Consider the following 27,311-nt stretch of genomic DNA (forward strand, 5'->3'; position numbering starts at 1 on the left):
TTACAGATAATGGAACATTCAGACTCTGGTCTGAATGAACAAAAGAGGAATAAGCGGTAACCATAGCTACTCCCTTTAGTTTATCACCTTCTGAAAGGCTACCATATAATCCTGGGACAATTTCAGAAACTGGTCTTTCTGTGAGTCTTCTTTCACAAGTGCACAGGTGAGTTAATTTCAGTCACAATTTGTTGTCATTGGAATCCCAACTGTGTTCCCTTTCCTATCCCCATCCAGCTTTGGAGAAAGAGAGATAGAGAGAGAGAGAGAGAGAGAGAGAGAGAGAGAGAGAGAGAGAGAGAGAGAGAGAGAGAGAGATGTTAGCTCAGTTCTTAATTCCCAAGTTTCCTGGCCAATGTAACCAAGTGAGTAGCACTGAGGCAGGAAGGAAAGAATGAAGAAAAGAAAGAACATCTGTGTGGGTTGCTTTCTTGTCATGGCTCTAACACACATTCCTATCCCGTGAGACAGGAATTATTACCTACTACCCTTCCAATGGTAATATGATTGTTGAGTTCATACTAAGTGCTAATTGCTCTGCTAACTTGTCTAGGGATTATTGAGTATAATTCTTACAAAGCCTCAAGAAGCAGTGTGATTATCATCCTTAGAAAATAGATGAAGGAAACAAACCCCACAGAGAGTGAATTGACCTAATGAGTCACAGAACATCTGCTCTTTCTATTGGACCTGACTTCCTTTCAGAGAGCCTGTGAATACCTCCTAGGGTGGAAAATCCCCAGCCTCTGGGAGCAGTTTTGGTTTTTGGAAAGATCCATAATTGGCAGGAACAGGGGATAGGAGATCAGGTTGAGAAATGCCATGTTTGGGCAACAAGCAAACAGGTGTGGTCATGGTCAGGAGGCTGGTGCTCCACTAGCCCAGAGAACAGTTTCCATGGATTCCCCAGGGGTATTAGCCTGTAGGCCCTTTGGAATGTCTGTGGCTTCTTAATGGTATCCAGAGAACATCCTATTTGGCATGTGGCAAGAATTTAGAAATTATCTAATTCAATCACCATGGTAGTACAAAGGGATTATGTGAATTGTGTAAGGTCACCCACCAAGTGGCAGAAAAGGAAATGCAGCTCAATGCTCTCAAATCCTATCTTGGGGTTCTGTCCTCCCCTCTGAGGACACCTTCAATGTGTCCTTTCCTTTGGCTAAATCTTTTTTGGGAAAAGAATGTAAGCATTTCCAGAAGTATTCATGTCCACCATCTTTCCTTTTTGCATTGTAACCTTAGTAATGTTAGTAATGTATGGCTTGAACTGAGCATGCTAAGGAGTTTGCCTACCCCCAAAGTGCTTTCCCATATGAATGTGTTTAGCTCAGCTCCCCAAATAAAATCCCCATGTTTCCTTTGTTCAAGGAAGACATCATTTTGGAAGTAACTCCTGTGCTTCCCTTTTCTGCTGCAGGTAATACATTTTTCTTCACTCTTTTATTTCTTGGTCAAGCTTGTTTCAGCTTTGCAGCACTCACCAAGATGTGAACAGGTTTGTTCAGTTACAAAACTTTTACTCCTTTCCTTAATCCAGCTAGGGAAGAACGCTTATGTATTCCATGTCACACTTCCATGGTCTATCTCTGAGTTCACACTTTCCTACCTCAGGTGAGTGCCTCTTTGTGACTTCTCTGCTTTAGGCTTTCTGCAAAGCACGCACTGAAACTGCCCAGGAGTTTAAGCCCCAGGGCAACCTTTTATAAATTGTTGATGGACAAATGTCTTAATTGAACCTTTGGATAGACAGTTCCCCAAGGCATCTTGTACTGGGAGAGTTAAGCACCCATTGTCCATAGTGTTGACCTTGGTAATAACTCTGTATTGAATTTTTTTACTCCCCATGTCACTCTGCCCTCTCCCTCTTGTTTCCTAGAAGCAAGTCCTTGTCTCAGACTCTGCTTTTGGCAAACTCAAATCGAGACACCAAGTACTTCTTCTATAAACCACCGTCTTATACTTATGAGACTCTCATACGTTTATAGATTTTGCTAAAGGCCATCAGCTAAAGGCCTCTAGGGACATACATGTAGTCAAAAAAAGCTAGATTTATTAACTTGCTGCAGCTAAGGAGAATCTATCAAGGGAATTATTAAGTGTTTCAAAAGGAGACAGGCAAGTATATTTATAGAATATGGGGGCCCTGGGGTTATTCATAGGATGGTTATGGCAAGGATTGTTTAGGGTCTTTAGAACATATGAGTGCATGTAGTTAAGGATCAGTCTCTATTTGGTCTTGAAGCACATGGTCTGAACAACTTATGTTACAAATTTTTGAGCTTAGATAGTTTGTAATGCTTATCAATGATTGGGCTGGCACAGTTAATCTGTTTTAGGTTTTGCATGTTACAGTTTTTATGGTTTTCCCTCAATTTTCAGTTCTTTTACATTTTAGCTGCCCATAGAGATGATTTCTACCCTGTTTTCAACTGTTAGTCAGGGTACTTCAGAGAAGCAGATCCAGTATGATGGATGGAAAAATATATCTAAATCTAAATCTATATCTATAAAAATCTGGATATAGATATATGTAGCTAGACAAACATATCAGCAGATACATACAGATATCTATCTACATATATATGTAAATATGTTAATGGAAAAGGTGCAGTCTGTGATCAGATTTCCACGTTCTCGTATCCCACTCATGGCAGGACATGTGGGTATAATGGAGTTTATTAAAAGTTAGGGAGGGGAATTACAAAAGGGGGCATAGGGGGACCAGGTGGAAGTTGGAAGCAGAGAGAGTTTTTTCTTTTTTAGGAGTTTTAAAGCTTATGCTAACCTATGGGAAGAGAAGAGCCTAGAGATTTCCAACCAAGAATTGTGAGTGAGGAGGGGCGTGGGTGGTCCTTCGGCCAGGTGAGGGTGGTTTGAGTTGTCCCTGAGTTAGGGTGTAGATAACCTACACACATTTGCAATTGAAAAGAAGGCTTAGAGAAAGAGGAATGTTCAACCTGAAATTCAGTATTAAGTCATATATGTTCTAAGAGTCCCAAACTTTTCCCAATTCTAGCCTGCTTCAGATAGATAGATAAATAGATAGATAGATAGATAATAGATAGATTGATAGATAAACAGACACAGATGGAGATGGAGAGAGACTTATGTTATGGCATTGAGTTGCATGATTTTGGAGGGTGATAAATCCAAAATATGTAGAGTGAGCTAGTTAACTGGAGATGCAAGGAAAATCAACACTTCAGTTTAAATCCTAAGATTGTGTGTGCTTCAGAATTCCCTCTTGTCCAGAGGCGGTCAGTCTGTTCTAGTAAGCCCTCAACTAATTGGGTGAAGTTTACCTACTTTATGGAGGGAAATCTTTGCTCAGTTAACTGATTTAAATGTTAATGTCATTCAAAGAACACTCTTATGGAAAGATCTATAAAAATGTTTAACCAAATAGCTGGACAAAATGGTGTAAACCAATTGATGCCTAATATTAACCAGCACAAGGTCATGTGATTTTCGTCTCATATACATGATTACCACTTTGTTACTACAGTCACAAAGATCTTGCTAAATTATTACCTGATAGTCATAGAAGGGTTTATAAAGTAGACTTGGATTTTTTATCTATATTTTTGCCTTGGAAATGTAACCTATTATAAGGTTAGAAGTAGAACATAGGAGCTAAGAAAATGTGTGACTTTTTCAAGTGTGTATAGTGACAGGAAACTTTGCTATTTTCTTTCTATTTGTCCATCCTTAGCCTATGTGACTAGATGTAAATGCAGTTTATGTTCCTCACAATGGATTTGAAGGTTGTAAATATTGCCACTAAGAACCATGGGTCTGAGCCCATAGGTGAGTGGTACATGCCTATACTTTGAACTACTCAGAAGGTGGAGGTAGCAAGATCATGGCCTGAGGTCATTCTGAGCAGAAGTGTGATACCCTATCTGAAAAACAACAAACAAACAAACAAACAAAAACAAAATAAAACTAAACTAAAAGCAAAAAAGGAATGGGGGTTTGACTCAAATTGTAGATTGCTTACCTAGAAAGTACAAGGTCCTGAGTTCAATCCTCTATACTACAACAAAACAAAACAAAACAAAAGAAACAACAACAAAAAGCAAAACATAGGCCTGTTTCAACCTTAGTTGTCCTACTGTTAAAACTTTGTGACTTTGGGCTAAATAGAATTCTTTTTAGCTTCTTAAGAAAAAAGTTCTTTTTTTAAATTAATTAATTAATGTATTTTTTTTTGTCTTATTATTCATATTTGCATACAAGGCTTGGGTCATTTCTCCCCCCTGACCCCACCCCCTCCCTTACCACCCACTCCTCCCCCTCCCTCTCCCTGCCACCCCTTCAATACCCAGCCGAAACTATTTTGCCCTTATCTCTAATTTTGTTGAAGAGAGAGTATAAGCAATAACAGGAAGGAACAAGGGTTTTTCCTGGTTGAGATAAGGATAGCTATACAGGGAGTTGACTCACATTAATTTCCTGTGTGTGTGTGTTACCTTCTAGGTTAATACTTTTTGATCTAACCTTTTTTCTAGTTCCTGGTCCCCTTCTCCTATTGGCCTCAGTTGCTTTTAAGGTATCTGCTTTAGTTTCTCTGCGTTAAGGGCAACAAATGCTAGCTAGTTTTTAGGTGTCTTACCTATCCTCACCCATCCCTTGTGTGCTCTTGCTTTTATCATGTGCTCAAAGTCCAATCCCCTTGTTGTGTTTGCCCTTGATCTAATGTCCACATATGAGGGAGAACATACGGTTTTTGGTCTTTTGGGCCAGGCTAACCTCACTCAGAATGATGTTCTCCAATTCCATCCATTTAGCAGCGAATGATAACATTTCGTTCTTCTTCATGGCTGCATAAAATTACATTGTGTATAGATACCACATTTTCTTAATCCATTCGTCAATAGTGGGACATCTTGGCTGTTTCCATAACTTGGCTATTTTTTCTTTAACCCATTTTATCCAAAATAAAGTAACTTCAATATGCTTTTGATATAGAATCAATAATGCAATATTTTAATTTTATGATTGTTATTACAATAAAAATACATAACACACAATTTTAAGCATTAAACATTATGTATACAATTCACTAGAATTAAATACATTCACACTGTTCTACAACCATCACCACTATCCATTTCCAGAACTTTTTTTTTAATCATTCCAAATTGAAGCTCTGCATCCACTCAAGCCCATACAGGCCCAGTGATTATGATCAAATTTCAGCTAGTCTTTGGAGCTGCTCATAATACAACATGAGTATCTTACCTTGAAATAAGATACGTTCAGCATCTATACAGTTATGCAAGCAATACCTGTCAGGACCCTGCACTGATGGGAAAGAAGCCTGGAGAATCTCTCACATCTCCATCCTAGTTTATGGGATTCTATCAACATAAAACCAGTAAGCATAACACTTAATAAAATTAAGAATAATTTTTCCTAAGTGAAAATTCAGGTAATATCAGATGCTGGGCATTCAAAGTATTTGCCAGATACTGGAAACACTAAAAAAAAAAAAAAAAAAAAACAGAAAAAAAAAAGAAAAAGGAAGACATGTTCAAGGAAATGTGAGAGATAAATAGACAAAAACTATTCTCCTTTAATCTGGAAAGAATTAAATACATGACTATGCCCCCATGAAAGGTAGCTGTAAAACACAATGAACAAACTAATGTGGATTTGTTGCCCTCAATCAGGGCAAGGTTATCTCTTAGCACAAATACAAAGACATCCATCTTAGTACACAGAAGAGAAAACAGGATTTATACAGAGGAAATAAATGACAGATGTTAAACAGGAAGCAATATAGCATGGTGGTAAGGTAACTGCATTCAATTATCAAATTTAATTTCAGATCTTCACATAGCACACAAAGTTCTGTGACTCAGTTAAGTCATCTTGCTAATGAAAGCTTCATTTCATTTCTTACACCTGTAATGAGGGAACAAAAATGGTACTTACTCCATAAACACTGAAAAGCACTATCACAGCACATGGAACATAGTAAGCACACAAGAGATATTCATAAGCATTATTACTAATTGGATAAATTCCCAGGTAATGAATAATAAAGCAACGCTGAAGACTGTGAAAGCCCTGACTTCTATAAATTATCAGTTTCATTTTCCAATTGTTAAAAGCTACATATGCCAGCTGAACAATACCTCTATGACCAAGAATTTAGAAAGTAGGTACAAAACCAAATTGTTAGTAATTTGAATGCATTTCTTTCAAGGTATATGTCAATCATATATCCCTGTTGTTTTACTTAATATTAGAAACATCTTTCATTTTATATCAGTGTTTAAATAACATAATATTCCATTAATATGGATTATTTTACATAATATTCCATGAAATGGAGGGACCATAATTTGGTTCATGTTTCCAGCCAGGGAAAAGCATTGATATGCTATGGACAACTGGAATTAAGCCAGTTTTAGGAAATAATTTTATCAAGTCAGCCAGGATAAGGGGATGTGGAATAGTAAGGGTCACCTGTGTCCCACAGCCTCAATGTCCTTGTCACAGCTGATCTTGAACATAGCCAGCACCCGTGTTCTGATCTGTTTGGTCTTGGCACCATAGATGATGGGATTGATCACAGGAGGCAGCAGTAGGTAGACATCTCCCATAAGAACATGAACAATGGGGTCTAGGCTGTTTCCAAAGCGGTGCACCACCGAGAGGCCAATGAGTGGCACATAGAAGGCCAGGACCACACCAATGTGTGACACACAGGTCCCAAAAGCCTTGGCCCGCTCTGACTTAGAAGGTAGTTGCAGAACTGTTCGTATAATCAGAAAATAGGACAAGGAAATGAACATGACATCCATGCCCATGACCAGCAGAATGGCAGTAAGACCGTAGACTACATTGGGCAGTGTGTCAGCATAGGCCAACTTCATCACGTCCTGGTGCACACAATAAGAGTGTGAGAGCACGTTGGAGTGGCAGAAGGCCAGTCGCTTGATGAGCAGTGGCAGTGGGAAAAAGAAGAGTGATCCACGGACCACAGCGACCATGCCAATCTGGGCTGTTACTGTGTTGTTGAGTACGGCAGCATGGCGCAAAGGGTGGCAGATGGCCACATATCGGTCAAAGGCCATGGCCAGAAGGATAGTGGATTCAATGGCTGACAGAGCATGAATAAAAAACATCTGGGCAAGACAGGCATCAAAAGTAATCTCCCGGGAGTCAAACCAGAAGAGGGCGAGGATTTTGGGCATGGTAGATGTGGACAAGGCCAGGTCAATGGCTGCCAGCATGCAGAGAAAGAGGTACATGGGTTCATGCAGGCTTCGCTCTGTCCTCACAATGAAGACCACGATGCAGTTTCCAAACAATGCTACAACATACATTGAAAGAAGGGGAAAGCCAAACCAGAAATGGGCTTCCTCTAGTCCTGGGATTCCAATAAGTACAAAGGTGGCATGTGTGAAGTTGCAGGAACTCATAGCTTGCACCGAGGAGGGGGAACTGTAGACGGTGAGGCCACACTGGCAACCTGCTAGGACATGGAGCACAATCAGAGAGTTCTCTGGAAACCTGAGGACTGAGTGCATTTTACTCCTTCTTCCCCTTCTATGTCACCACACTCCCAATTAAAACTCTTTTTCATAAGCATTAAGACCCTCTATTTCCAAAGGAGAGAATGTGACAACTCAAATTCCTTTATTGACTGCTATTCTCAAGGCCCATTTAATTTTCACAAAAGAACTGTGGTAGAAAAATGTTTATCTCTAAATTTAGCTTTTTCAAATTTCCTCATATGTTTCCTCCTGCCTCACACCTTCATTGTCTCAATATTAAATAATATTTTTTCAGAAAGATACCTTATTGGGAACTACTTTCAAATAAGTTTGTTTTCTTTCCCTTCCTTTCTCCCTTCTTCTCCTTTTCCTTTTATTCTCCCTTCCTTTTTCTTTCCTCCCTCTTTTCTGCTCTCTCTCTCTCTCTTTATTATACTTATTCATTCATGTTTCATAAGTATTTACCTGTGTGGCCTCTTATGTACAAGGTTATTTGTCAAATTCTGCAGGTACAGAGATGAGAAACATTCCCCTTGACTTCTTCATGGCTTGCCTAGGGTAGGAGATAGACAAGTAACCAATATATTAGAGTAGTCTGGTAAGTGCTGGCATAGGGTACACATTTAATGCATGGGATGGGAAGAGAGGCTTGATCAGAGAAGTTTTCATAGAGAAGATGATAGTAAACATAAGTAGAAATTAGACAGACAGAGGAGGGAATAAAAGGCATTCCAAGGCAGTGAGGATGAGAAATACTTTGCAAATTTTCAGGATCTTAGGCTCTCATTTCTAAGGTCAGCAAGGGGGAAAAGAAACACAAGAGCAATTAAGAAAAAAAAAAACTGAAAAGAAAGCAAACAAAAACTAAGAGCAAAAAGCCCAAAGTCAATCTCTTAAGAAAAAAAAGAAAACTCATCTGGATTATAAAATCAAAGGTAACAGCTCCATATGATAACCTCTTCAGCAGAGGTGAAGGTACTGGCAGGACTCATGGCCCCCAACAGATCCTAGCTGCTTGGCATTACCCTGTGAAGGATTTTCCCTTTGTTCCTGGCCAATGAGCACTTCCACACATGAAAGTTGTCTCCAAGGCCACTAATATTTTCCCCAAAGAGAGCTTGGGTTACATTGCAACTTTGGGAGGCATATTATTAATCTTACAATGACGTTCTGAGAGCTTTGTTTTGCAATCTGTGTCAATAAATCATTCATATCAAGTAATATTTTCATTTTTTTGGGTTCAAGGTTGCTTTGCCCCAACTTCCTACTCCACCTAAACACCCAGACTCTGACATCAAACTCTTTCTCTGTTAGGCTGTCTAAGTGACCTGGCATTTAGAGATAATTGTCTTCAAAGAGCTACCAGCATGGCTGTGAGAAGCAAAGTATGTGACTCTTGGAAATAAACTCTAGCGGTGTCTTCATTGATGGTGTTCAGGTGAACCTGTTTATCCATTCCAGGAATCTTTTTCACTTCTAACCTGGATCATCACTGCAACTGGGAGGTGCTCTTCAATTTGGCCTTAATGGAGAGGGTGTAGAGACAGAAGTCTTAAAATATTGTAAAACAAGTACTAAGAGATTTGGATTGGATTCTCCTCATCTTGGATAAACAAGAACAGCCAGGGTTCAAAGGTTACAAAAGTCACACACATCTCTAGACCTCTATTTTTAATTCTCCATCCTTAAAACTTGGTAGGTACATAATAACTTCTTCTCTTTGACAAATGTCAAATCCCAAATGTGGCTTTCAGCTGTTATTACAACATGAAAACCACCTTTAAAAGGCAGATAATTGCATTCTCAAACAATATACAAGACAGTTTGCACCTTGAAACCATCTGTTCAGCTATGTACCATCATAAATATCTCATAGGTGCAGAAATCCAAAACACTGTGCTGAATAGGATAGGAAAGAGCTAAGGGACCTTCCATGGAGAGAAGTGAGGTCACTAGACCACAGTGTTCAAAAGAAATGGGGCCAAGGGTGAAAAAAAAGGCAGGCATGAGGGGTCTCAAGAACAGCATAATATTTTCCAATTTCTCAAGGCCTTTTGCAGTGCTGACAGATAAGAGGACTTCTGCTGGGCATAGAGTTGGATATTTTCTTAAACCCTCTCTCTGCAGAGCACATTTTTCTGCTTTTCTGGTACCTGCACTTCCTACTAAAGCCTAAGACTTTTGGGCCATGATCTCACCTCCTAATGTCTCTCTCCCAGCAGATCTCATGTCCTCCTTGCATGTCATTTGACTTCCTGGCAAAAGACACTTCTTGCAAGAGCCAGGTTTGCCATCTTTTTGGGTCTGGATGTGGCTGATGCATTCATTCTTATCTGCCTTTTGGAACTGTTAGCTAAGGCTCTGGGACTTTTTTCCAGCCCATGAAGGTGTAGGTAAGATATAAGAAAACTCCTCTGTCCCATCATGAGGTAGTTTGTGGGGTCTTTGAGGTTCTTTTGGATGGCAGAAGCCTCAGGCTTTTGGACTCCAGGTGAGGTTGCACTTACCTGAGAATGGTGCAGTCCTTTTGCTTTCTGGAACAGGTCTTTTTTATAATACCACTTAGAAGTTGTGGGAGTATAAGCTGAGACCCCAGAGAGTTGGCAGACAGAGGAATCACATCTTCATGTTTACTTGTGTGCCACCCCCACAGGCTGTGCTCTGTTTCTGTCGAGGAGAACAATCTCAAAGGGCCGCTGGCTCTCCCATCAGTCCCACAGTGACACATAAAAGTCTTTTGATAATGCATTCCCACCCTTCCAAGCTAGCTCAGGTTAAGCAGTCAGCACAAGGTTAGTATGTTTTCTCATTAGCCACTGTACTGGACATATCAGGCAAAGTGAGTGTATAGTTATGGTCCTTGAGGTATAGGAGTTCATTTCATTAAAAACAAAATGTGATACAATGATGTAGCCACTCCCAATACAAAACAGTGCCACATGCTTCTCTTTATATCTCCCCAGCTTCTCGATTAGTTGAAAAATAGCCCTTGAAGTAGTAAAGATACTCCTTATTGATCTATGTCACAGATAAGATGAAGTGAAAGCTCTTACTCTGGGTCACATACTTAATGATAATTTTGGCTGAAGAGCCACATGTGTTGGCTCTTTATTCTTCACATTCAACAAATATTTGTCTAGGGCCTGTAATGTCATAAGAAAAATGACAAAAAATAGTCCTACTCACATGGAAGGTGGTAAATGTGGGGGTAGATATTAAATGAAATTAATATATAAACTAAATAGGATGTTAGGTAGTCATAAGGGGAAACAATGAAGGGAAGAAGAGAACAGACGAAAACCAAGAGGAGGGAGTTGAAACTCTAGATGAAGTTGCCAGAGAAAGCCTCACCTACTGAAGAGTTTTGAGGAGATGCCTGAGTAAGTAAGGGATATATCCATGGAGATATCTATGGAAGAGCATTCCAGAAAGAAGGGACAGAAATTACAAATAAATTTCCTGAGGAGGGAATGTGTCTGGTAGTTGAGGACAGCAAGAAAGTCTTTGGCCTTCCAAGCAGAGAGACGGGGGGAAGTAGTAGGATGATTCTGGGATATGGGCCACATGGAGACTTGCAGCCTATTTAAGGACTTTCACTTAGACTCTGAGTGGGTTCAGGCTCTATTGGGGAGTTTTAAACAGAGGAAGGAGATGATCTGATATAGAGGTAGACTCTGAACTCTATCACACTGGTCTTCATTAGCTCTTCAATGGTCTTGTTTGTACCCATGTGTCATTGCCCATTCTGGTCTTTATTTCTTTCCCACATGTTCTTCATTCTTCAAGCCTTTAAGACTCCTATCTCTAGACCCTATGATCTTTTGCTACCAGGACATGTCCCCTACTTCATACTCATCAGTGCTATCTTTATACTTTGTTCAACACTTCATATTGTTCTCTTCCATCTTCTCTAAGTGTTCTCACACAAATCTTACCTTGTCACTGTCATTGCAGTTATTTAAAGTAAGAACAAAATTATTCTCTTATCAATGAGCCACTAAGACTTTCTTATTATTCACCAACATTTTGCTGTAGAGTTCATTCATCCACTCAACCACCCACCCACCCATCCATCCATCCATCCATCCATCCATCCATCCATCTATTGTAGAATAAGCAATATCCTCAATACTCAATTTTGTGTGGGCAAAACTGAGACTGGAATATCATCAAGTAATTCCTGGCAAGGTGTTCACAGATTCCATCACAATCTTGAAATAATATGAAAGAGTGGTGAATGTCACTGATTTTTATGAGAACTTGAGAGGGGTTATTTATTGAAGAAGTGGGTATTATTGCAGAGATAAAGTCAGAGGAAAGAAACATAATTCTCTATGGGAAGACTAATAGCAAGTTCGTGTGGCTGGAGCATAAAGGCAACACAAAAGAGAAAGAGAGAAATTGGAGAAGCAAAAGGACCTCATCCTATTGGAGTTGGGTATATCCCTGTTCTTAGCAGGGATCTCATAACCAGAAACGTGTTTTAGATTGCATTTCTAGAACCTGTTGAGAGGGTGAATTTGAGGAAGATAAGATTGGATGTGCTTATGAATTTAGTTATGAAAGATGGAAACTTAAGATACATAATTTTCCCTCATCTCTCACATGTAAATCTTCAAATAATCTTGTCTATTTTTCCTTTTAAAAAATCTCTTGAATGTATCCTCTCATCTCCATCTTTACTTATACAACTGAATTCAAATAGCTACAATTTTGGCAATGTGACTGCTATTTCTCTGGTTTCTCAGAAAATCCCTGACTCATTATGAACTCGTCCACCTTGGTCAGAGTACATTTGCTCTACAACCCACCCACTTTCTAAGTATCCAAAATCCGCATCTACACCTATAAGTTTCCAGTGCCATTGGACAGTAAGGCTGTCCACAGGTTAGTGTGTGGTCAAAGTTGGGGAGGAAAATCTGTACTAGTCATGTGAACATTTGGGTGTCTGGTTCTTGGGACTGAAGTTCCCTCTTCTTCCCAGTTTTAAGACTCCAAGTACCTTCATTCTTTTCCTCCAGTCCAACTCACCCCTTCTCCTTTTGTATGTCCCATCCATGTAGAAACAATAAAACAAACAAAAATTCAGTGTGTACACTCACATTATCTGAGATTTTCTATCTTGGACCTTCTTACAGCTACTTTGGAGTTTTGGTTTTGTTTCATTATATGTTAGGAATGTGTAAGGAGGATGATGCATAGGGCACTTGTAAGGAAATAGAAAGGAGTGGAAATAAACAGAAACTAGCACTTTATTCAAAATACAGTTACCCCTATAAGATGGCCCTCTCACTTTTTGATTTTACCTATATTCATTAGGTGAGCAAACAAGGCAAGTTTTATGTTAGAAATAGAGAGAAGTAAGGTGGCACAAGATTAAGGTAAAGTTACATTAGGCTGGATGTGTCAGAGTGAAACTTCCATTCTGAAAGGTAGCACCTTGTTCATTGTCCTTCAAAATGAGGAGTTTTGTGAAAGCATCTCTATAGACACTAAGAATAATTTTCTGATCTAGATAAACTTTTTATGTTCGTGTATGCATCATTTAAGTTATTATTTATTCATTAATTCAACCAAGAATTTTTATGTTCTTGTATGCATCATTTAAGATATTATTTATTCATTAATTCAACCAAGATTAAAAGTCAGTATGGAGCCCAGTGTGGTGCCACATGCCCATAATCCCAGCAACTTTGGAGTTTGAGGTAGGTGGATTGCAATTTTGAGGCCGGCCAGAGCAACTTAATGAGGATTTGCTTTCCCAAAAAACCAAAAATATAAACAGAGACAACAACACAAACAAAAATACAAGGGCACTATTCAGGCATGGATAGTAATGTACTAATAACAATGAATAAAACAGAGTTCAGTGTTGAGAAGTGAGTTCAGAGTCTGTTGTAGGGAGAGCAGTAACAATAGAATCTGAAGAAAGTCATTGGAAGACAGAAGTCCAAGGGACTGCAGAGTGCCCGAGAAGGTCACCAGGCCAACTGGAGGGAGTAAAGAAGTCTTCAAAGGAGTCACTTCTCTTCTAAGTCAGGATGAGGGAGATGGTGAGTACTATAGGTGGAGCTAATGGCTTATGAAAAGGCTTGAAGGTAACAAGTGACAATCAGGATTAAGGAAATATAATATGTTCATTGTGGCTAGAACATTATACAGAGGAAAAGAAATTACTTGAGAGATGAGTAAAAGTCATTCAAACATCCTATTTTGTTTACTATGTAGCAGGTCCTCTTTGAGGAGCTGGAGACAGCATGGATAAATTCCTTGCTCTTGAAAGCCTTATCTTGTAATAGGGGAACCAGAAAAAAGTATAATAGATCCTTATTATTTGCAGGTCTATGGTTCCAAGACGACTGCTGTTGAGAAAACTCCATGAATGTTCAGGATACATAGAGTTCAGTGCTGTTACTGAGGATGCTTTATTCATTTTCCCTATAATGCTGCCAACTTCTGCTAAAGGCATACCATCTTTCAAGAAATCTAAAATTTTGGGCTGGTGGAGTGGTTCAAGTAGTAGGGCACTTGCCTAGTAAGTGTGAGGCCCTGCGTTCAAACTTACTGCCAAAAAAAAGGAAAGAAACCTCAAAAATATAAAATATATTTATATATTTATATTAATATAAAAAATATATCACATATATTAATCACTTAGTTAAATTTTACTTTGATTTTTGGGTATCATTTGATTTGGGGGAGGCATATTTTCACAAAATTAAGGGTAGGGAAACACTCAGCATGTCACACAATGATTTAAACACAACTGACAGTAATGTGGGACTGCTGAGAACTTGTCCATTTCCATAGAGCGGTGTAATACATACGGGAGAATTAAAAAATGTTTGAAATTTCTTTTCATTTTAAAATTCATTACTATTTGACCATACTAGGCAAAAAATGGATGTAATAAGTCTTTGAATAAGGTGGGCTTGCTGATAACACATGTGAAATACATTAGATGTGAACGTGCTGGAAATGAAATACAAAGCAGGTAGGGGTGACTGTGGATACAGGCAGGAATTAATGGAGTGGTTTTGTTATTATTATTTTTATAACATCAAGGATCCTGCAGTAAGATACACTGAAAAGGAACCTTCAAGAAGTGAGGTGGTAAGCTACATAGGTCTCTGGGGGAGGAATGGGAAGTATGATGTATGAAGTTGGAGCAAGTTTGGTGACTTGAGAAAATATTCAGAGGCTAGTGTGGTGTACTACAGTGACTTAAGAAAGAGTAGTGGGAGATTGATCTGGGTTGGTGGAAGGAAGTCAGATCTTCTTACAAGTTATTACAAAGATTGGGAATTTCTTGGGTAAGACAAGACCATAGGAGCATGTTGGACAGAGAGAGCAAGAAGATATGCTTGTGTATTAAAATAATCACTCTAACTACTCTGAGGGAAAATCGACTGTAAAGCAAATCTGGATGAAGGAAGACCCTTAAGGAGGCTGTACATAAATGATTTAGTGTCCAAGATGATGTCTGGCATCGTGATGATAGCAGTAGAGGCAATGGTTGGGTTCTAGATTTGCTGATAGTTTGGATGCAAATTGGTGTGACAGAGAGGTAGCAGGGGTAACTTCCGATGTTTTATCTCAGCAACTTGAAAAATAGAGTTACTGGGCTAAGGAGGACTGTGAATGAGATGTATTTTTTTTTTATGGGAATAGTAGGATATAGTTTTGGACATGTTGAGTCTAAGGTAATGATGAGACATTAGAGTAAGGATATTGATTCATAGGAGGTTGGATGACTATGATAAATATTGATTTGGGATTTGTCAGCATATAGATGTTAATTAAAGCCATGATGTCAGATAAGGTGGCTAAAGACAGAAGCATAACAAAGAAAGTCTGAGAAGAAAGTCCAGGATAGTCCACATGTGGAAATGAAAAGTAACAATAATCAAGACTGAAAATATTATCAAACATGCTAAGAGAAAGGATGGACAAATGGGACTACATGAAATTAAAAACCTTCTGCACAGCAAAAGACGTGTTCTCTAAACTGAAGAGATCACCCACAGAGTGGGAGAAGATATTCGCTGGCTATACATCAGACAAAGGATTGATAACCAGAATATACAGGGAGCTCAAAAAACTAAAATTCCCCCCAAATCAATGAACCAATAAAGAAATGGGCAACTGAACTAAACAGAACTTTTTCAAAGAAAGAAGTCCAAATAACCAAAAAACACATGAAAAAATACTCATCATCCCTGGCCATAAAGGAAATGCAAAAAAACCACAGTAAGATTCCACCTCAATCTTGTTAGAATAGCTATCATCAAGAACATCACCAATAACAAATGTTGTTGACTATGTGGGGGAAAAAGGAACCCTCATACACTGCTGGTGGGAATGCAAGCTAGTACAATCACTTTGGAAAACAATAAGGAGGCTTTTAAAAAAACTAAACATAGATCTACCATATGATCTAGCAATACTAATACTAGGCATATACCCCAAAGAATGCAACTCAGGTTATTCCAAAGGCACCTGCACACCCATGTTTATTTCAGCACTATTCATGATAGCCAAATCATGGAAACAGCCAAGATGCCCCACTACTGATTAATGGATTAAGAAAATGTAGTATTTATACATAATGGAATTTTATTCAGCCACAAAGATGAATGAAATTTTGTCATTCACAAGTAAATGAATGGAACTGGAGAACATTATCTTAAGCGAAGTTAGCAAGGCTCAGAAGGCCAAAATTCATATGTTCTCCCTCATATGTAGATTATAGACCTAAAACAAATGCAGTAGTATTATTGGGCATGGGTTACACACAAGGGGAGACTGTGCATGGGAGGGATAAGAAATCTAAAACTTGAATGTGGTTGATGTGCTCACTGTACAGGAGCAAATATAGTAATCTTAAAGTGAGAGAGGCCCCTATGGGAGGAGGACTAGGAAGTAGTGAAGAGGTCTGGTAGAAATGAACCAATGTGGGTTGCAGTACACCTGTGCATGGAAGCGCTGCTAAGAATCTCTCTTTATCTCAAACAAGCAAAACTCTATGTTTTTCTTATTATCTGTTATGTTTTCTCTTCAACAAAATTAGAGAACATAAGGGCGGAACAGGTCTTGCTTGAAGAGGGAGGGGTGGGGAGGTGGCCCAAACAGTGTATACACATGTAAGTAAATGTAAAAATGATAAAATAGAAAAATGCTGAGGATTTTGACATAATTCTTATTATTAAATAGCTAGTAATGTATTCACCTAATAAATTCCCTGTATATATGAATGACCACATGCACTTGCTTTCTGAACCTGATACTAGCCATAGGATCCAACTTAACTGAGTGATATCAATGTGCCATTGAAATATGTGCTTTAATAGAAGGGGTGAACTTGTTCAAAGTACTCTGTACACATCTAAGGAATTATCATAATGAAATCTTTTTGTACTGTTAGTGTATGCTAATAAAAATAGTAACAAAGATATTATGAGAGGAAAAGTTGAAAATTAATGGATATATGATGACCAGCTTTCTGGATCAAGAGTATTTCTAAGTAAATGAAAGAAATTGTAATTCATTGCACTTCTTAGTCATTTAATGTTTCTGCTGGAGAGACAGATGGTGGAAGGCCAAGAGAAATTCTGGAATATGCTTAGGTCAGAAAAAAATCATTAGGTGGAGTGTATTTGTGAGGTCTGATGATTTTGATTTCAGTTTTTCTCCCTAAAAACATTTCCAGAGGACACAGATGTATGTTTCAAAAATTATATTTTATGTCCCTTAGTACAAATCATCTGGACTTATATATATGTGTATGTATACTAATAATATGCAGAATTTACACTATATTGATTATATAATATAATGTATTATACTATTGGCATAAATACAGCATTCAAATTGAAAACATAGGAGTACCCAGAGTCAGTTTGCATAGATGATACTCTGCTACTTACTGGCTGTTTAAGCAAGCTAATTAATATTTAATGTCTTGAATTTCTCATTAGTAATGAAAGTGACTTTCTTGTAATGTTATTTAGATATAAAATATGTTAATTCATGTAGCAAGTACTTTGAACCATAACTCATTGAAGGAAATAATACATGTCAGTTAAAATTATTATCTTGATTAGAAATTACTGTCTATTTTTCACAATGGAATGAATTTTTATAAAATGCCATTCTTATTGCTATGAAGTAGATAGAGTAAGAATAAAATAGCTATTGATAGGGTATCAGAAGCAACAACAGTTTGGACCAAAATGTGGGAGGAGGAGAAATTATTGACTTAGGCTTTAGATTGTTCATCTTTCCCCCATGTGTAGCTCCACCTCCTCATCTTTAAAGCAAAGAATTAAAGTAGTGGACATTCTTGATATGTTCTACGTTAAATTTATTATTTTTTTTGCTTCCATGCACAAGTGTATTACAACCCCACTTGATTTAACTTTAAATAATTGTATACTTGGTGTTAGTGGGCACTGAGTTGTGTTTTACTTTGTTTTAATTAATAACATGACATGAAGTAGATGATCTTGAAGGGACCATATATCTCTAGAATATTGATTCTGTTTCTTCAATGGAGAAATTTTAGCACAGTCTTACGTATCTGCTTGGTCTTCACACTATAGATGATGGGGTTCATTACAGGAGGGATCAATAGGTAGGTGTTAGCAATCATGGTGTGTACATAGGGTGGGCTCTTTTCCCAAATCTGTGAACAAAGGATAGACTTATCAATGGAATATAGAATATAGCCACGGCCCCAATGTGGGAGATACATGTACTGAATGCTTTCTTCCTCTCTTCTGGGGAAGCAATGCTGAGGACAGTTCTAATAATCAAAACATAAGAAAGGAGGATGAAGACCAAGTCCACTCCAACAGTAGAAATCATGGCAGTCAGTCCAACTGCATTGTTGATCTTGGTGTCTGTACATGAGAGCTTCATCACATCAGGGTGGAAACAGTAGGAATGGTGGAGCACATGACTGCTGCAGAAGGATAGTCTTTTAAGAAGTGCCACCATTGGTGTCAGCATTACAGTCCCCCTGATGACAATTGCCACTCGAATTTCACCTATTCTGGTGTCAGTTAAAATAGAGGAATACCTAAGGGGATTCGAGATTGCCACAAAACGATCAAAAGCCATAGCTAGTAGCACCGAGGATTCCATGACAGTGAAGAGTTTAATAAAGAACATCTGTGACAAGCAGGCATTGAAGCTGATCTCCCTAGAATTGAACCAGAATATAGCCAACATGGTGGTCAGAGTGGATATGGATAGTCCAATGTCAGTAGTGGAAAGCATAGACAGAAAGTAATACATGGGTTCATGAAGGCTGGGCTAAGTGATAATGATGGAGAAAATCAGGCTGTTCCCCGAGAGGGCAGTTGCATAGAGAAAGCAGAAGGGAATGGAGGTCCAGATGTGGAATGCTTCCAGCCCAGGAACACCAGTTAACAAGGAAATGTTGGAAGAGGATGTGATATTCTGGGAAGTTGACATGCTGGATTAAAAGGACAGAACAAGTCTGAAACGGAAAAGCTACATTGGCTTGTATTTTATTAAAATTAAAAGGAATTTTATTCAACAGAAAATTGACCAAAGATGAATATCTATATATGAAAATATGAGTGGTTCATTTAAATTGATAAAATTATAAAATTTCAACTACTGTGCCTTAGATTTTTTTTCCTCAGTTCACAATTTTTTTTCTCTGAGGCTCTTTCCTATCAGCTATATTTATACCATGCAAACTTTCTTCCTACTTTTCTAGCTTAGATGACACTGTCTTTCACCTGATATAATTTTCTGCCATGTTCAACTGTATTTCTTTCTTTGATCTGCTTCAAGACTAGTTCTGCACAACAAATTATTCTCCATTTTGATAAGACATACTCTTAGGATATACCTATTAGAAAGTTACTGTTTCATTTTGGAGGGAAAATATAACTTTACTGAAAAGAGACATTCCTTTTACCATTGAGTAGAAAATTTAAGACTAGGAGGATGGGAATGTATGAGTTGGAAATGGAGGTCTGCAGAAAAATGGAGATTAAGGATGAAGCTGGAGAGGGCTCAATGAGAGACAGTCAAGTCTAGGATAGATTCTTCAGTGGAAACAAAAAATATAAGGGGAAGTACAGGATAAAAAAAGGGAATGGAGGAGAACCTAAATATTTCTAGCCCATACACATTCACCCACTTAAAGTGCCATCTCCAAGAACATCTAAAGATACCTTAGTTGTCCAGGTGCAATGGCTCACATCTATAATCATGGCTACTTGGGGGCAGAAATAGGAGGATTGCAATTCAAGGTCAGTCTGGACAAAAAGTTAGCGAGATCCTATCTCAAGGAGCAACCTAGGCATAGTGGTGCATATCTGTTATCCCTAATTCTACAAGAAGTGCATTTAGAAAGATTGAGGTTTTAACTGAAATTATCAGAAAATTAGAGCAATCAATGAAGAAGGTTACATGAGTTAACCAAATAAGTAAACCATAAATTTAGATTCTGAACTTTACATTAATATGTCTTCATGAAAGTGGTGAAATTAGTATCAGAAATAGGCACTTAGATGTTGCAATGAAAATAAGAATGAATAGTTAATAGTGATGCATTATGTATTTCAAAACATTTGGAAGGGAATATGTTAACTGTTCTTACCACAAATAAGTGGTGAATATTTGATATATATGCTAATTAGATTGATTTAATCATTCCATCTTTGGAAAAACCACACTGTACTCCATAAGATGTAATTATTTTTGTCTTTTAGAAAAAGGATAATAAAAAACCAAACAGGAATTTAAAAAAAATCCAAGAAAGATAGGAAAAGGAAAAAAGACTGAACACTGTGAGTGGACATTTGGTTGGCTGTAGAATTTGGAGAAGGCTTTACAGGAAAAGTGGTGCTTGAAATATTTCTGCATATTGTCTAAATTGAGATGAAGAATTCCAAGACTTCTAGAACTCCATATGTAAAAGTACTGAGCAAAAACTGTCTTGTAACATTTCTTCCCTTAATCCTGTTTTTTTCTGATTTGATCATTTCAGAATGTATACATTTATGGAAACACCACATTGTACCTTATGAATGCATATACTTATTATTTGTCATTTTAAAGATTTTGAAAAACCAAAGTGCCTGCTTTTCACATAGCTCTGTGATAGAAGCTAAGAACATATAATCTCCCCTTAAAATGAGTTTATAGTTATATGAGAGAGACCACTACAGTTTTCAGTAACTTTAATATCTAGTGTACAAAAATAATGAAAAAGCTATTTATGAGATGCAAAATGGCTCTCTATATGTCAATTAATTCTGGGTATCATGGCTTTTATTTTACATTCAATAAATAAGTTGCTATTTTTGTCATTCATTTCAGGAAAATTTATAAAGAATGACTTTAAAAGGATTAAACTACTATCGAATAATTTCTTTTACCTTAATTTCTTAATGGCTCCCTTTTCAATAATTCATTTCATTTATTACCTATTTTCATTCTTCTTATCATTTTTTTCCTTCCCTTTTAGGCTGAAAGATCATAAACCAAACCAAACTACATAGCACAGTTTAGCCTGATCTATATTTAACCTAGCAGAAGAGAACTCAAATTCTCTCCTTTTCATGATGCTTCTGCCTTATTTTCTTATACTCTCTTGTCATCTCTGCTGGGCCCTGACATAGAGGACTGCACATTCTTTCCACTTCTACTTAAGTTCTTCATGCTGTATTATAAATGCTTAGTTCAGTTCAATGCAAACATGTACTAACAGCTCATTGTGTCTTGTGTTAGCCCCTAAGGATATGAAGCAAGTGAAATAACAAGTTTGATGACTGAGGGTATCACAGAGGTAATTAGGGGCTGAAAACCCCAGGCTTACAGCCCTGAAAATCTTATCTTTAGTAAGTCTGGTGACTTATTGATAATGAAAATTGAACAATTTTGAACACCTACTGTATGTCAGATACAGTATAGACATAATACATAAAAGAGAGTCAGAGACAAAGAGAAATGCCACTAGTTATTGAGTGCTGAAGATGTGTATATGTAAGAGAAAAGACAGAATGAGTACAGTGACAGATTCTGAGTTATGTGTGTTCATGAATGTGTCGGCATAAAGTGTTAAGAGCAATTAGTTCCAAGAAATCTGAGTAGCATAGATGCAGTATAACTGTGCAAAGTTTTGATGTAAGCTTACAAGATTGAACAAAAGGGAAAGGATGTTCTTAACATGGATAATATGAACAATATGAGTCAAGATGTTGGATATCTATAAGAAAATTAGCATGATGATACATTAAATGTGAAACTGGGTGTTATGGGAGATGAAGCTACAGAAATTAGCAGTGTATGTCATAAAAATCTTGAGTTCTATGGAAAGAATAATGAATTAAGATTTTAGTTGCAGAGCATTAAGAACCAGTTATTTCTAAATATTTTGTGAGTAAGTAAACAAATCATTTTCCATCCCTTCCAATTTAACTCCAACAAAATTCCTTTCCTTCTTTAGTATCTTGTTTGGTACCATTGGTTCCTTTTCTGCAATCTGCAACATTCATGTTTTACCCTAACTCAACAATAAAAGCTTTCCATACATTAATGTAGACATTTTCTATGTATTGAATTCAACCAGGGTATATTGAATGTCTTATTGGCCTCTGTGCTTAGATAACAAGGGATACAAGACATAAATGTGGTTTCTTCCTCAGTTTCCTGATATATCTTTTATAATGACCAAAAAAAATGTTTCTTTGAAGAACAGTCTGCTTTTGTTTATTATTCTATCACCTTCAGTAATGATTGGATTTTTTTCTTTTTAATGACGCTCAGAAAGCCCTTAAACTGATGTTACCAAGGATTTCCTAAATACTAAGCAGGCAAGTTTCAATCTTTTTCTCTCTCTTATCTCAAATTTTGATGATGTAGACTATCTCTTCCTTGAAGGTTTCTCCTTCAGTGATTTATCTGCTTTTCTTCTAAGAAGTCCCTCTCCTTTCTTTCTTTCTTTGCATTACTGTCCTTGAGATATCTTAGTTATTCCCTTAGCTTTAAATAGCACTTACATCCAGATGATTCACAAGTCTGCAATCTAATTATGGCATCTCCTGACTAGATTTCAAATGTTAGTACAACCCTTAAAGCTGTGTCTGCATTTCTGGGCTCAAACACGAAGGGCAGCAATGAAACATGGAAATAGAGGGAGATGGTCAAATCTGCAATTCAGAGAAATTCCCATAGTAGTTTGGAGAGCAAATCAAGGCTCTCTGCTTGGAGTCTAAATTAAAGGTGAATACAATAGCTATCTCTGACAGACATCTCCATCTATAATCCTTCAAACACTTAACCTCAATATGAGCCTAATAGAACTCATTCCCTCCACCATTTCAAACTCAGCTTTTCCTCCTTTGTTTCATTTATCAACAAATGACATTTAATTAGAATTAATATACACACACAGACTCCTCTCTCTTTCTGTGTGTGTTTTCATCTCCTACAGACAAACATTCATTAATTTTTTTGGTCCCTTTTTTATTGATTCTATTGATACTACTTCTGAAATGTCAAAACTGGAGCCATGGGAGTTCTATATATGAAGGCTAAAAAATAGCAAACTGTTACTGGGCTGCTGCTGGTGGGTACTTGGTTACACTTTATTGCATTTTTCTTACACTCAAGAAAACTGGTCATATCAGAGAATTATAGAAGGCTAATCAATATTTGTTGCAGGAGGCACTAAATTCCCCAAAATTACTCTGTTTTCTGATTTATTTTGTTGTTGGTTTGAGTTAGGGTCTTATGTAGGGATTGGACTAGAGATCCAACTGCCTCAGCCTCCCAAGTGCTGGGATTGTAAGTATGAACAAATCATACCTGGCATCTCCAAGCTATTCTTTTGCATTTAATCACTCTCGGATCTGTCAGATTAGGTCTCTCTTGTGTGAAATAAGATTTAATCACTCAAATAATTTTCCTGTCTATTTGGATCATGTTGCTCTTTCTTCATTATACTGTTTTGAACCATTGTTTGTATCTGTCATTAGCTGCTAAATTAGGCCACATGGCATCATCAATACTCTTCAAGTCATTGTCAATGGCCTGACTACAGTGTGTGACAGACCTAGGTTCAGGCCATTGCTCAAATACTAGTTTTGAAGCCTTGTACAGAAATAAAAATATTCTTAGCAATAGATAGTATTTATTGGACACTTGGTGAGCAAGAATTACTGTGCTAAGCACTTTATAAACACTCTATCTTTTAAAACTTAGTACAACTCCATGCATCAAGTATTATTACATTAACTTTAAGCTTACTTTTCCAATAAAGAAACTGAGATTCTGAGAGGTTATGAAACATATTCAGGACCACACACAGCTGGTGAATGTCAGAGTTGGGATTCTTAACTCAGTTCTTTTTAATTCCAGTGCTCATGCTCTTAAAAATGTTTACGCCACTGAAACCTACAAGTAATGTAAATGTTCTTTGCTCCAGTTTCATTATCTATAAGATAGGATATGTACTGTGCCTAATACAATTGCTGGCATGCAGTAGGTATTCAAAATTAGTAATGTTTAAAGTTTTAGTAAGAGTCACTTATCATGATAAATGTATCAGTAGACTAATTAAATCATTCTGTTAAAGACAGGTTATCTAACCCTTATCAGGCAAAACAAAATGCTCATTTTTCTGAAGATTTCCTGGAAATAAAGAATTCTATTAATCCTACCATCCTCTTCAGTCCACCATCTCACCATTTTACCTAATTCTGCATATTGTGACAGAATTCTTCCCTGTGGATAATAAAGCATATATCATGTAGAGTCAGGAATTTTATTGAACAGTTTACTTACAGAGCCCATACAGTAGTTCTGCCGTCCCTCTCAGGCTGACTCAAAAGATAGAGGAGACTTCAGATTCCAGGAGAGAGCTGACCTTAGGAGACGTTTTTCAGTCTGATTGGAGACAGGCACAGATCTGAGAGGCTAATTCCTGGTAGCGGTGCTAATATACTAAGTCTCCAGAGTGTGGAGGTTCCCAGACTACTTCTTTTTGCCTGATACAGTCTTTTTATATCTGCCCCATTATGCAATTATTTATTGTGACTGCATGCTTTATGGGTGGATGTAACTTTTTGTCCTTGTGCCATTTTATTGAAGAGGGTTTTTTTTTCTTAACTACTTTATTGAGATATAATGCACTGAGTGTAAAATTCACCCACTTATAGAGATTTATAGTGTATAATTCAATATTTTTAGTAAGGTCATAGTGGCAGCAACTATCATTACAATCTAATTTTGGAAAACAAAAAACAAACAAGTAAGTTAAAAAAAATCTCGGGGCTGGAGGCATGGCTCAAGTGGTAGAGCACCTTCCTCGTAAGCACCTTGAACTTTGAGTTCAAACTCCTGTGCAGTCAAAAGAACAAAACAAAACAGCAAAAAAACCAAACCTGAATCTCATACCCATTACTAGATTCTGAAGGAGAATTAAAAAAATTCGAACTGCTGAAGAGAATGTCTTATGAATGTTGTGTTACACTCCACCCCATAAATCCTTAGCACCTACCTAACGTTATTCATGTCAGTACTGTTACTTAATCTACCTGTGATTTTTTTTTAACTGAAGCAGCCTTTTACATTTAGGGAAATAATTCATTATTCATCCATACATATATACAGTAAGTATTTCATACAAGCATCCTATAGTCTATTCCAAACATCCTGGTAAATGCTGAAGATTTAAAACATAAAAGAAAGAAGAGTAGAACATAGATCTTACTGCCCATGGTTTTAGTTTAGAAGATAGACAGGTTAACCCAGAATTACCTGTTAATCAGTGATAAGGCTATCTTAGAGGCATAAACCAAGTGCTTGGTGAATAAGTGGGCAAAGGTCTCAGTGCACAAGTTAGGTGTGTAGAAAGTATTGTTTTATTTACTTTTCTATGATTTAATCTATTTTTCAGGTCCTAACCCACTGGGTGGAAGAAAATTAATTAGAATAATTTGGTTTCTTTGCACTTATGTTCAAATTCTGAGAATCTTGTATTGTGCTAAAGTGTTGCGATGGGTGGGTGATGGATTTGGCCAGTGATTTCATCTGATTTGAGGCGACTGTTACCCAATTAGTCTTTACAAAATAGTACCCATTGATTGATAATATATATTCTTTTTTTTATTATTGTGCTGGATGGGGTACAGTGTGGTATTTACAAAAGTTCTTACAATATATCAAATGTGTCATACTTGAATTCTCCCCCTCCACCATTCTCCTTATTCTTATGTCTTCTTTAGATCCTCAGATATTCCCACCATTTTTAGTCCACTCTTGGGCACATGGATCTTTGAGTCATCCTTGATGTCTATCTGTTTTACCATGCATTGAATCTGTTGACATATCTTGTCAATCTCTCTGAAAATACAACCAGAATTTGATTATTCCTCATCATCTTTACAAGTACTGCTTTTATTATGTTACAATTTCTCTTACTAAGATAATTATAATAGTTTCCTAGCCATTTCCCTTGCTTCCATCCTTATCTCCCCTTGTCTTCCACCATGTCTATTCATCACCAAAAATGTCTTGGCCTGAGATATTTTATTCTTTATAATGTAACAAAAACAATAACACAAATAATAACAATACTATTTTATTGTGCAATCTATGTCCAAGATATATACAGTCTGTAGCAAGCAGAATAATGTTCCCCAAAGATGTCCATATTCTAATGCCAGAACCTATGAATATGTTATCTAGCAAAAGAGACTTTTTAGACTTGATTAAATTTATAGACTTTGGGATGGAGATATTAGCTGGGTTGTCTGGGTTGACTCAATGTAGTCATGTGAGTTCTTAAAAATGTAGAATCAGAAAGCCAGTGTTATGAGAAGGGCTTGACTTTGGAGATGACAAAAGGAGACCATAAGCCAAGGAATGTAGACAGCCCCCAGAGGAGAAGACAAGGAGATTGATTTTTCCCAGACTGTAAAACAATGCAGTCTGATGATGTCTTGATTTTGACTCAATGAGACCCATATCCAACTTATGACCTACACAACTCTAAGATAACAAATTTGGTAGAAAATCCATTATTAGTTTGGTCTATGCAGTTTAAATTTCACTTACATAGATCTCTCAGTAAGATCTTACATAGTAAGTCGCACAATTTTTCAGTTTTCTAAACTAATTTTTTGAAGTTTTCACATGACTGTCCATCCACTGTTACTTCCAATCACATCATCTAAACTCAACAGCATGCATGTATGCTTATGGACCAGACTGCATGCTAACAGGTTGTCACTTGTGTGTGCTTGTATTTTGTACATAATGTACAAAAACTGTTATGTCTCCTCATAGGGAAATTCCTGAGACCTGTAAAAACATTACCTCTACCTGGTTGGGCAAACTCTAGGTCTCTGATTGCTTTTCCATCAGTCTTGGAAGGTATTTGAGAATGGTAACATTTATTTTTCCTGTAGTTGAAAATGTGCTGCTCTTCTTTCAGAACAATAGATTGCTGTAGTGGTAGTGTGTAAATTCTGTTTCAGAGCTTGGTACATGCATATAGAATTAATGTGAGTATTGGTCAACTTACTGATAAACATATTGGTACACGTAAAATATGGACTTTCTTTACTGCCCTAGTCTCATACCAGTTTAGTAAAACTGCCACTGGTGATTTTATTAAATCACCATTTTCCTCAATAAAAATCACATGAAAACATTTCTAATTAATTTGTCAATATCAGTACCATTGAATATGGGAAACATATCATAGTCTGTGACTTAATTAGATTTCACATTAATATTTCCAGAACT

General features: G+C 37.2%; 2 protein-coding genes across 2 annotated transcripts; both read right to left on the reverse strand.

The window, feature by feature from the left end:
* Positions 1-5,071: 5,071 nt before the first annotated feature.
* Positions 5,072-24,517, reverse strand: LOC109679426 (olfactory receptor 51E2). Its single transcript, XM_074066667.1, has 3 exons — positions 24,345-24,517; positions 7,980-8,067; positions 5,072-7,489 (listed from the first exon to the last, which is right to left on the reverse strand). Exon 3 carries the CDS (start codon positions 7,437-7,439, stop codon positions 6,477-6,479), a length of 963 nt encoding a protein of 320 aa, XP_073922768.1. The 5' UTR covers positions 7,440-7,489; positions 7,980-8,067; positions 24,345-24,517; the 3' UTR covers positions 5,072-6,476.
* LOC109679427 (olfactory receptor OR51C1-like) lies at positions 18,061-19,062 on the reverse strand. Its single transcript, XM_074066656.1, is given in 2 exon segments — positions 18,061-18,188; positions 18,191-19,062. Coding segments are annotated over 2 exon segments (930 nt in total). The 5' UTR covers positions 18,993-19,062.
* Positions 24,518-27,311: the final 2,794 nt, after the last annotated feature.

Source organism: Castor canadensis, chromosome 1, assembly GCF_047511655.1.
Source record: "Castor canadensis chromosome 1, mCasCan1.hap1v2, whole genome shotgun sequence".
Taxonomy (NCBI): Eukaryota; Metazoa; Chordata; class Mammalia; order Rodentia; family Castoridae; genus Castor; species Castor canadensis.